General features: G+C 36.2%; 1 protein-coding gene across 3 annotated transcripts in view; it reads right to left on the bottom strand.

Moving 5' to 3' along the window:
- The window catches only part of OXSR1 (oxidative stress responsive kinase 1), an 87,397-nt gene that overhangs the window by 26,694 nt on the left and 48,350 nt on the right, over positions 1–12,353 (bottom strand). For all 3 annotated transcript variants that reach the window (XM_086365932.1, XM_086365931.1, XM_086365930.1), the window contains 3 exons: positions 6,221–6,330; positions 3,390–3,491; positions 172–305 (listed from right to left, as the gene is read on the bottom strand). In XM_086365932.1, the coding sequence (XP_086222058.1) occupies positions 172–305; positions 3,390–3,491; positions 6,221–6,330 (346 nt within the window). The remainder of the gene's footprint in view (positions 1–171; positions 306–3,389; positions 3,492–6,220; positions 6,331–12,353) is intronic.

Genomic DNA, 12,353 nt, shown 5'->3' with positions numbered 1-12,353 from the left:
TATAATTCACTATTTTCAATTTAGTATAATGGTCAGTGTATATTTTTTTTAACGTTTAAGTTTAGTTCTTTTGAATTCTCTGCACACGTATGTATGTATGCATGTGATTCTTAGCCTTCTGCAATGGTTTATATATTAGATGAAGAGGATAAGTTTTATCTCATATTTTACCTTTTTTCTGGATCTTTTTGAAGGCACAATGAAATCATTTTTCTAAATGATTTTCCATATTTTTTCAGCATTTCTTTATCTTGAACACCAGTTTCCAAAGAAGGAGGATCATTCTGCAGTGTCAGCATTAAAACCTGTGAGAATTTTCAACATATTGTAAACTTCTGAAGATTCAGTAATCAAATATTGTGGCCTCAATTTTTCAATATAGACAACCTCCAAACATCTGAGCAGATTTTATTATCTGAAGGTTCACATCTAGATCAGTTGTTTGGAAACTAGAGCTATTTAGGTGTTTTCCAGATAAATAATATCCTATAGACAGCTGGCTTCCCGGGGAATGTGCCTGCAAAGGCTCAACTGTATCAGCACTGTATTATATGTCCTTTAGTTGAAATCTTTCCTTCCTGTCTTCCATCCAATTCTTACACCAGCAAACTTAAAAAAAAAAAAAAAACACACAAAAAAACCACAGCAAAATTGTGACCTTGCTAACTTTACCTATTCATAGCTCTGTTTCAACTCGACCCCTTGTAACCTGGCCTTCTCTTCCAAGAATGCCTCAAAAACTTCGATCACAGAAATCACTGATGATATCCTAGTTAACAAAGCTATAACCGTTTTAGTTTGCACTCTTCCTACCTTCCCTGCAGCAACTGTCCATCCTGAATCTCTTTCTTCTTTGACTTACAGGGCAACACACTATCTTGATGCATAGAGACATAAGTAACAAAGGATATGAAGGATATGAATAGGATATGAAGTAATCATATCCTATTAATATGATGCAATTTGGGGTGATTTTCTATACTGTTTGACTTTTCAATAAAAGCATAACCCATTTTTCTAAGCACAAAGTCAAAACTAAAATCAAAATCAAATTATTATTTGCTATTCAGATTTAATTTATATTTACTAAAAGGGGATTACTAAGGTTGCAAGTATTTCTCATTTTGAGCAAATAGGTTATTAACATGTGTATGTCTGGCTACAATTTCAGGAGTCACTGCCTACAATAATATAAAGCAAACCTCATCTTTCTCCCTGACCTCCTTTCAAGAATAAGCCATTTCTTGCGCCTCAAAATAACCTCCCACTTTTTAACAGTTATGAAGAGCAATCCTTTTCAAAACCTTGTGAATATTCATTTACACCTAGCAATCTTGACCTTTAGGAAAAAACCAAGGCCTTGCACTGTTTATAATAGCCAGGACATGGAAGCAACCTAGATGTCCATCAGTAGATGATTGGATAAGAAAGCTGTGGTACATATACACAATGGAATATTACTCAGCCATTAAAAAGAATACATTTGAATCAGTTCTAATGAGGTGGATGAAACTGGAGCCGATTATACAGAGTGAAGTAAGCCAGAAAGAAAAACACCAATACAGTATACTAATGCATATATATGTAATTTAGAAAGATGGTAACGAAAACCCTTTACGGGAGACAGCAAAAGAGACACAGATGTATAGAACAGTCTTTTGGACTCTGTGGGAGAGGGAGTGGGGCATGATTTGGGAGAATGGCATTAAAACATGTATAATATCATATAAGAAACGAATCGCCAGTCCAGGTTCGATGCAGGATACAGGAAGCTTGGGGCTGGTGCACTGGGATGACCCAGAGGGATGGTATGGGGAGGGAGGTGGGAGGGGGGTTCAGGATTGGGAACACGTGTACACCCGTGGCAGATTCATGTTGATGTATGACAAAACCAATACAATATTGTAAAGTAATTAGCCTCTAATTAAAATAAATAAATTTAATTAAAAAAAGAAAATAAGGCCTTAGAGTATCACTAACCTTTCAACCATCAAACATAAAGGTTAAAAAATATATACACACGTTTTGAATATGGACATACAGAGAGGTTTTTCATACTATTCTTACTGACTTTGTCTCTCTCTACGTTTTTAGTGCCTTAAAGGGGACAGAGTAACATTTTAAAGGTTCTAAAGTGCTCCAAGAACATAGATACATGAATATCACTATGACAAAAATTCACAATGGTGCTCAGCATTTTAAGGCATTTTGTAAAGCGGGCAAGCAAACCTATAAACAATGGCTAGAGCTATAAATAGACAAATAGAATTCATGTGCATATTCTCACTTAGGGGTCACACAGATGAAAATGGTTGCCAACAGTATTGGCAGGACCATCTTGAAACACAAAAAACTCATTTATTACTAATGTTGGGGACATTAGGATTAACAACTACATTTTAGGTAACTACTCCCTCAGGATGGGGGCTTCCCAGGTGGCGCTACTGGTAAAGAACCTGCCTGCCAATGCAGGAGACGCGAGAGACACAGGTTCAGTCCCCGGGTCAGAAAGATCCCCTGGAGTAGGAAACGGCAACCTGCTCCAGTATTCATGCCTGGATAATCCTACAGAGGAACCTGGTGTGCTACAGTCCATGGCATCATAAAGAGTTGGACACGACTGAGCAACTAAGCACACACACACACTTCTTCAGGATGTAACAGGCCTTTAAATAAAAGATGTTTAATGTCTTACCACAAAGCAAACTTCTATTCAATAACAAAGAAAATAATACATATGTATGGCACATGAACAATTTGCATGGATCTAACATATAAGAAGCACTTAAAAACAGTGGGTGACACAGATGAGTGCTCAATGAATGTTAGCAATAATTACTATTAACATGGAACTCTTCCAACAACCTTAAGAGGTAGACATGATCATCATCCCCACTGAGGCTGCTCTACACAGGTGTCTGTGGGGAACACATACTAAAATGAGACAGATTAGATCCAAACATCAAACTAGTTACACAGTCAGGAGATGGTGGGTCATCAAATAAGGTCAGTTACAATGTAAAGCTACCCAGTATTACATACCAAATATCTAAGAGAGATTCTAACTGCTAAAGAAGTTAGAAGGAATGCAGGGCAGAATACAATGGATAAGAATGTCAAATGATCCCACAAACACAAGAGCTCCAGCTATGTGTGTTATTTACATGCAAATGGAGGATAAAATGCTAATATGAATGGCTGAGTTACTGTAAATGAGGACAATTACTATTTTTATAAACTCTTACATTCATATAGTGCTTTTTAATATAAAAATACTTGTTCATATACTATAAATCTACATAATTCTTAAAAAAGAATGTCACATGAGGTGAGCCTCTGACAGAGAACTGAGACATGAGCTGGCAGGGTATTATGGATAGCAGCCTCACCTTCATCGGCGGGTACTTATGGTAAGGAGCTGCCCCCGTGGCCAGTTCAATGGCTGTGATCCCAAAACTCCAGATGTCAGCTTTAAAATCATAACCACGAACCTGGACAGAACAGAGAGATGTACAAGATTATTTTAACACCCAGGAGTACTTTCAAGATAGCTTCTAATATGTATCAAGAACCACAGACTTTAAGCTAATAAAATATAATCTAAACTAGGCAAAAGCTAAATTTACTTGATAAGAGGAAAAAAGGAAAAACTGAATGAATGTCCAGCATCAATGGGGAAATGGTTAAGTATTGTATTTTCACTTAGAGAAACATTATACATTCAACTAAAAGCAATATTAACGAATCCTATATGAAAATATGGAAAACCACTCTATGATATAATATGAGAAAGCACTTAAGAAAGAAGATTACAATATTCTTCAAAAGTGTTGATACTATTACAAACAGGTATACAATCTATTAAAGAAAAAACTAGAAAGACCTAGAACAAAAATAAAAGTTTGGCAGTCTTTTGTTTTCTAAATTTCCTATGTTACAATATTATTTTATCACCTTAATTTTTGGAGTGAAAAAAATTACAAGGGTAAGAATATTTTTAAAGTTGCTAGTATGAATATGTTGCCAAATTTCTCTCCTTTATACTGTCACCAGCATGTTATAAAATTAAATATTTTAATTTTCTATCCTAAGCAATATAGGAGCAGAAACAGGATTTGGGAATGTGTGGTTTGAAACCTAAAATTAAAGCTCCATATTATATACTGCCTCAACATGGAGTAAATAGAAGGACCTGTAATGATCTAAGTGAAAGTTCCCTACCCCACTGTCCTCCCAAGGAGAATGTGCCCTAGGCCCTAAGCCCTGCTTATCAAATGATCAGGTGCAGTTCCTGTTTATTCCTGAGAAGCAGGTTTCTGCTCCCTGCCAGCCCTTAGAAAACAAGCCAATCATACCTTCACAGGGAAACCAAAGGGTACATCACTTTCTTGATACTACAAAGCCTGTCTCCTGTAGCAACTGTTCATTCCCTTCCTAAGTGCAAACCCGTAAGGCATGCAGCGTCCTGTGCCTCCAGGTATGTGTACAAGCAAATAATAAATTGCGGCCAATCTCATCAGGCCCAGTGTCAGGTACCTGCATGCTCAGCCATCTCCATAACCCTAGTGTGGGAAGTCTCGACCCACACTAAGGTCAATACAGGCATTGTAACAGAGTGAAAAGTAGATTCAGTTCTACATATGGAGTTTGACATAAGACACTTATGTAAAACACCTACAGGGAGTTGGAATACCTACCCAATTTTAAAAAACAAGACTCAACTGGATACAATTTATAAATAATGAACAATGAACAGGTGGGAAGTAGAGACAGAAACAGCAAGTATGTGTAGTCAGAGATGAGGTGCTGGGAAGCAGTGTTGCTTGGCAGTAGAAGGAAAGCCAGAGAGAAGTCAGAGAAATGGCCTAATAAGCAGGAGAATGAGGAAGCTAAAGATGTCAGTAAAGGGCATGCCAGTCAGAATGGCTGCTAACAGAAAGTCTATAAACAATAAATGCTGTAGAGGGTGTGGAGAAAAGGGAACCCTCTCACACTTCTGGTGGGAATGCAAACTAGTACAGCCACTATGGAGAATAGTGTGGAGATTCCTTAAATAACTGGAAATAGAACTGCCATATGACCCAGCAATCATACTGCTGGGCATACACACTGAGGAAACCAGAACTGAAAGAGACACATGTACCCCAATGTTCATCGCAGCACTGTTTATAGTAGCCAGGACATGGAAGCAACCTAGATGTCCATCGGCAGATGAATGGATAAGAAAGTTGTGGTACATATACACAATGGAGTATTACTCAGCCATTAAAAAGAATACATTTGAATCAGTTCTAATGAGGTGGACGAAACTGGAGCCTATTATATGGAGTGAAGTAAGTCGGAAAGAAAAACACCAATACAGTATACTAACACATATATATGGAATTTAGAAAGATGGCAACAACGACCCTATTGCAAGACAGCAAAAGAGACACAGATGTAAAGAACAGTCTTTTGGACTCTGTGAGAGAAGGCAAGAGTGGGATGATTTGACAGAATAGCATTGAAACATGTATATTATATGTGAAACAGATCGCCAGCCCAGGTTTGATGCATGAGACAGGGTGCTCAGGGCTGGTGCACTGGGGTGACCCTAAGGGATGGGATGGGATGGGGAAGGAGGGGTTCAGGATGGGGGACACATGTATACCCATGGCTGATTCATGTCAATGTATGGCAAAAACCATTACAATACTGTAATTAGCCTCCAATTAAAATAAATAAATTAATTTAAAAAAATGTGAGTAAAGGGGAAAAGGTCAACAGTTTCAAATGCCACAAAGAGAATAAAACAAGGAGCAAAATATGAGCACTGGATTCTAGAATTAGCAGTTTCCTTCCATAAGGTGATGGGATGAGTGACATAAACTGCAGTCTGTTTGATACAACCAGGAAATAGGGATGTGGGGAAAACTAGTCCTTCAAAAGTCATCTGTAAAAATATCAGGTCATTTTACTTGTACTAAGGATTTGCCATCAAATCAATCTTAATTATACTATTCCTTAGGTTGCCTTTGTATAAATCTTGAGATTAATTTATGTTTTGCTAAGTTCGAGAGTTTGGGGTTTATTTTTAAGCATGATGCCAAGTCTTAAACAAGGAACAGAGGCGTGTTTCCCAAAGCTAACCTAGCAGACCACTCGAAAGCGAACACTGCTCAGTTCTTTTTAATTTTGTAAACTAACTCAAATCACTGTAAAAAGACAAAAGACCCAGTACCTGTTCCATAACTTCAGGCGCCATCCAGCAAGGTGTTCCAACAAAGGTTTTTCTCACTTTATTCCGAGTAATGTCACCACCAGTTGCTAAAAAAGCACTAACTCCAAAGTCTAAAACAGAATATAACAGCAGGGGATTAAAAGTACAGTAACTAACATAAATACATAGGAAAATAATATAATGTAGTTATGGTCCTACATACATAGTATGACCTTTTCTCATCTTTCTGCTGAACTTCTTGACTAAATTAACATATAGCTTAATGGGTTCCTCATTCTATTCCTCTCCACCTCCACACACCATCTCCTCAGATTTTACTCCTTGCTCCAATGCATTCTTCTCATTTTCCCAAACTGAAACTCTGTATCAATTAAACAGTAACTCTTACTGCCCCTTCTTCTCAGCCCCTGGCAACATCGGTTCTACTTTCTGTCTCTATAATTTTGACTCCTCTAAGCATTTCATGTAAGTGGAACCATACAGTATTTATCTTTCTATAATGGAGTTATTTTATCTAGCACAAGATCTTCAAGGTTCATTCATGTTCTAGCATGTGTCAGAATTTCCTTCCCTTGGAGGCTGAATAGTATTTAATTTATGTACATACCACATTTTGTGTATACATTCATCCACTGATGGACACTTAAGTTGCTTCCCTATTTTAGCCATTGTAAGTAATGGTGCTATGAATATGGGTGTACAGATAGCTGTTTCAATTCCTGCTTTAGGTTCTTTGGGGTTATGTATTCAGAAGTGGAATTGGTGGATCATACAGAATTTTTATTTTTAATTGATTTAAGGAACTGCCATACTGTTTTCCATGAGAACTCTACCATTTTATGTCCCTACCAATAGTGAACAAGGATTCTGATTTCTCCACATCCTTGCTATTTTGTATTTTTTTGATAAATAGCCATCCTAATGGGTGTGTTATTATCTCCTTCTAGTTTGACTTGTATTTTTTCGCTGATGATTAGTGATACTGAACATCTTTCATGTGCTTTCTGAACATGTGCATATCTTCTCTGGAGAAATGTCTATTCAAATCCATTTTAAAATTGATTTTGTTGTTACTGTTGAATTTAAGGAGTTCTCTGTATATTCTGGATATCATAAGTCTCTTGTCAGATACATGATTTGCAAATATTTTCTCCCATTCTGTGGGTTACCTTCTTCCTCTATGGATAGTGTCTTTAAGTGCACACATTTTTAAAATTTTCATGAAATCCAATCTATTTTTTTTGTTTTCTGTTGCCTGTGCCTTTGGTGTCATATGTAAGAAATCACTACCAAATCCAATGTCATGAAACGTGCCCTGTTTTCTTCTAAGAGTTTTATTGTTTTACGTCTTTATATTAGAGTCCATTTTCAGTTAATTTTTGAATATTGTGTTAGGTAAGGGTCCAAATTCATTCTTTTGCATTGGGATATTTAGTTTTCCCAGAACCATTTGTTGAAAAGACTTTCTCCACTGAATGGCCTTGATACCCCTGTCAAAAATCATTTGATCATATTGTACGAGGGTTTATTTTTGGGCTTTCGATTCTATTCCACTGGTCTTTATGCCAATTTTTATACCAAAAACATATTGTTTCTATTACTATTGCTTTGCAATAAGTTTTAAAATCAGGAAGTGTGAATCTTCCTACTTTGTTCATTTTTTAAAAGACTGTTTTGGCTACTTGAGGTTCCTTAAGCTTCCATATGCATTTTAGGATTTTTTTTCTATTTCTGTCCCTGCAAAAAAGTTATTGGGGTTTTGACAGGCATTGCACTGAATCTGTAGATTACTTTGGGTAGTACTAACTTTTAAAAATAATGATAAGTCTTCCAATCCATGAACAGGGGGGATGTTTTCCATTTATTTATATCCTCTTTAATTTCTTTCAGCAATGTTTTATAGTTTTCATTGTATAAGTATTTCACCTCCTTGGTTATGTTAACTTCTAGGTATTTTAATTATTTTTGATGCTACTTGTATATAGAATTGTTTGTAATATTTTTCTCAGATTGTTCATTGTTAGTGTAGAAAATGCAACTGATTTTTAAGTGCTGACTTTTTATCCTACTTTTCAAAGTTCATTTATTAGTTAAGCAGTTTTTTTTTTATGTAATGTTATGCTTAGGGTTTTTCTGCATGTAAGATCATAGAATCTGCAGAGATAAGTTTACTTCTTTCTTTTCAGTCTGAATGTCTTTTATTATTTTTCTTGCTCATTTGTTCAATTTAGAACTTCCAGTAGTACTATGTTGAACAGAACTAACACATTCTTCCCGTGTTCCTGAACTCAGAGGAAGAGCTTTCAAGTCTTTCATCACTGAGTATGATATTCACGGTAGGTTTTTCATATGTAGCTTTTACTATGCTGAGGAAGTTTCCTTCTGTTCCTACTTTGTTGCATGTTTCTATTATGAAAGGGTGTTGTGGTGGTGGTTTAAGTGGTGCCTGACTCTTGCAAACCCATGGACTGCAGCCTGCCAGGCTTCTCTGTCCATAGGATTCTTCAGGCAGGAATACTGGAGCAGGTTGCCATTTCCTTCTCCAGGGGATCTTCCCAACGCAGGAATCAAACCCAGGTCTCCTGCACTGCAGGCAGATTCTTTACCAACTGACTACGAGGGAAGCCCATGAAAGGGTGTTAAATTTTCTCAAATATCTGTGGTGCACTGAGATGACCATGCGGGTTTTCTTTTTCTCTTTGTTCTGGTAATCTCATGTTTAACACTGATTTTCAGATCTTGAACCACTCTCGCATTCCAAAGAAATCCTACTTGGTCATGGTGTATCATCCACTTAATATGCTACTGAATTTGATTTGCCACTAGTATTTTGCTGAAAATATTTACATCAATGTTTATAATAGATACTGGTCCATAGTCTTCTTTTCTTGGGTTAGTATCTCTACCTGACTTTGGGAATAGGGTAATTTTGGACTCAATAAAATGAGTTAGAAAGTGTTTCTTTCTCTTCAAATTTTTGGAAAACTTTGAGGAAGGCTGTTACTAGTTCTTCTTTAAATGTCTGACAGAATTTACCAGTTAAACCACTGAGTCCAGTCTTTTTTTTTCTTAGTCCACCTAGCTAAAGGTATGTCAATTTTGGTGATCTCAAAGAATCAACTTTCGGTTTCATCAATTTCCTCTATTGCTCTTCTATTCTCTATATCCTTTTCTCAACTCTAAATTTTATTATTTCTTTCCTTCTGCTGACTGAGGGTTCAGTTTCTTCTTTTTCTGGTTCCTAAAGCTGTGAAGTTAGGTTGTTGATTTGCTAGCTTTCTTTTTTTTTTAATAAAGCATCTAAAGCTACAAATCTGCCCCTTAGCAATGCTTTCACTGCGTCCCATGAGTTCTGGTATGGTTGTGACTTTGTTTTCATTAATCTCTAGCTTCCTGTGTGATGTCTTCTTTCATCTACTGGTTGTCAAAATCTATTTGTCAATCTATTTTTGTTTAGTTTCCACAAATTTGTGAATTTTCAAGTCTTCTGTGGTTGGTTTCTAGCTTTACCTCATTGTGATAAGAGAAAATACTTTATATGATTATCACTTAATCTGTGGCCTAAAAAATGGTCTATCCTAGAAAATGCCCCTTGGACACCTCAGAAGAATGTGTACACTGCTCTTATTGGGTAGAGTGCTTTGTATATGCCTGTTAGATCTAGTCAGTCAATGTGTTGTTTAAGTCTTCTATTTCCTTACATTCTGTCTGTTCTACCCATTATTAAGACCGGAATACTGAAGTCCCTAACTACTACTACAGAGCTCTCTACAGTTCCTTTTAATATTACAGAGCTATCTACAGTACCCTTCAATTCTGTTACTTTTTGCTTCATATATTTTGCTGGTATGTTAATATGTGCATGAATGTTTATAACTGTTTATCTACTTATTATATCTAATCTTTTATTAATATATAATGTGTTTCTTTGTCTCTTACAACCTTTTAAATATAAAGTCTATTTTGTCTGATATTAGAGTAGCTACCCTGTTCTCTTTGGTCACTATTTGCATAGAATATATTTTCCCATCCTTTGCTTCTAATCTCTTTGTATCTTTGGATCTAAAGTGAGTTGCTTATAGACAGCATATAGTTGGATCATGTTTTTAACCATTCTTTTAATTGGATAGTTTATTTACATTTAAAGCAATTATTGATAAAGAGGGACTTACTTCTATCATTGTGTTATTTTTTTCATATGATTTAAAGCTTTTGGGGGGCTTCCCAGGAGGCACCAGTGGTAAAGAACTGCCCTGCTAATGCAGGAGCCATAAGAGACATGGGTTTGATCCCTGAGTCGGGAAGATCCCCTGGAGGAGGGCATGGCAACCCACTCCAGTATTCTTTTATTTATTTAATGTATTTGTTTGTTTATTTGTCTGTATTGGGTCTTAGGTGCTCCTGGGCTCCTCTAGCTGCTGTACATGGGCTGGAGGCAAATAGGATCTTAGTTCCCTGACCAGGGATCAAACCTATATCCTCTGCATTGGAAAAGTAGATTCTTACCCTGGACCACCAGTGAAGTCCCCACTCCACTATTCTTGCCTGGAGAATCCCTGGACAGAGAAGCTACGGTACATAGGGTAACAAACAGACACCACTAGAAGCAACTGAGCACGCATGTTAAGTTGCTACATGCAACTTAAAAACAAAACGACAAAAGAATTTGTTCCTCATTTCCTATATTACTGATTTTGTGCTTAACTTTTTGTTGTAAAATGCTTAAAATTTTTCCTCATTTTAAAAATTTATATTTTATAGCTATTTTCTTTATGGTTACCATGGGGTTACGCTTACCACGCTGAAGTTGTAACACTCTAATTTGCATTTACACCAGCTTAACTTCAATAACATACAAAAACTTTTTTCTTTACAGCACTATTCTTATCTCTTCAGGTTGTTGTTATCACAGAATTACATCCTCATAAACTGTGTGCTCAAAAACATAAACTAATCATTCTTTTAAATGCATTAGTCTCTTAAATTATGTAGAAAAGAAGATGCGGTGTTACAAACCAATGCTATTGTAATATCAAGTTTTAGACCAATAACTGTTTTCTGTAACGTGTTAGTCTCTTAAATTATGTAGAAAACGAAAAGTGCAGTTACAAACCACTGTTACAATAATAGTAGTTTTTTTATATACCCATGTATCTACCTTTATTGAGTTCTTTATTTCTTCATACTGCTTGGAGTTATTATCTAGGGTCTTCTCATTTTATCTTGCAAGACTCCCTTGAGTATTTCCTGCAGGGCAAGTCTAGTGGAAACATATTTCCTTAACTTTTGTTTATCTGGAAATGTCTTAATTTCTCCCTCACTTTTAAAAGGATCCTTGGTTGACACTTTTTTTCTTTCAGAACTTTGAATACATTGTCCCTCTGCCTTCTGGCCTCCAAAGTTTCTGATGAGAAGTCTGTCTTATTTAGGACACCTTGTATGTGATGAGTCACTTGTCTCTTGCTGTTTTTACGATTCTTTTTCTTTGTCTTTCTTAAGTTTGATTATAATGTGCCTCTGTGAGTCTCTCAGAGTTCACTTTAGCTGGAGATCACTGAGCTTCTCAGACGTTTATATGCATGTTTTTCATCAAGTTTGAGATGTTTTCAGCCATTATTTCTTCAATTACTCTCTCTGCCCCTTTCTTCTCCATCGAGGCCTCACAGAATGTGGATGTTGGTCTGCTTAATGATATCCAAATAGACCCGTCAGACTCTATTCACTTTTTCACTCATTTTCCTTTCTGTTCCTTGGAGAAGGAAATGGCAACCCATAAATCTGTTCCTTAGACTTGGTAATTTCCATATTCAAGTTCACCAATTATTTCTTCAACCAGATCAAATCTGCATTTAAATCCTTCTAATAAGTTTTTCACTTCACAATTCAAGGTATTGTACTTTTTAGCTCCAGAATTTCTTTCTTGTTTCTTTTTAAGTCTTCTCTCCTTATTGATATTTAGATTTTATTAACAATTGTTGTTTTCAGTTTTTCTGTATCTTTTAACTCTCTCAACATCTTTAAGATGGTTGTTTTTAAAGTCCAATATATCTGCCATCAAGCCCTTTTCAGTGATGGTTTCCTTTGAATAGATCATACTTTCCTATTTCACTGAATGTCTTGTGATTTTTTTTGT

This window comes from Bos grunniens, chromosome 22, assembly GCF_055505025.1.
Source record: "Bos grunniens cultivar Pamir isolate PY7600 chromosome 22, Bosgru_T2T1.0, whole genome shotgun sequence".
Taxonomy (NCBI): domain Eukaryota; kingdom Metazoa; phylum Chordata; class Mammalia; order Artiodactyla; family Bovidae; genus Bos; species Bos grunniens.
Note: the sequence above shows the minus strand (reverse complement) of the source record. Positions and strands in the feature narration are given on the sequence as shown.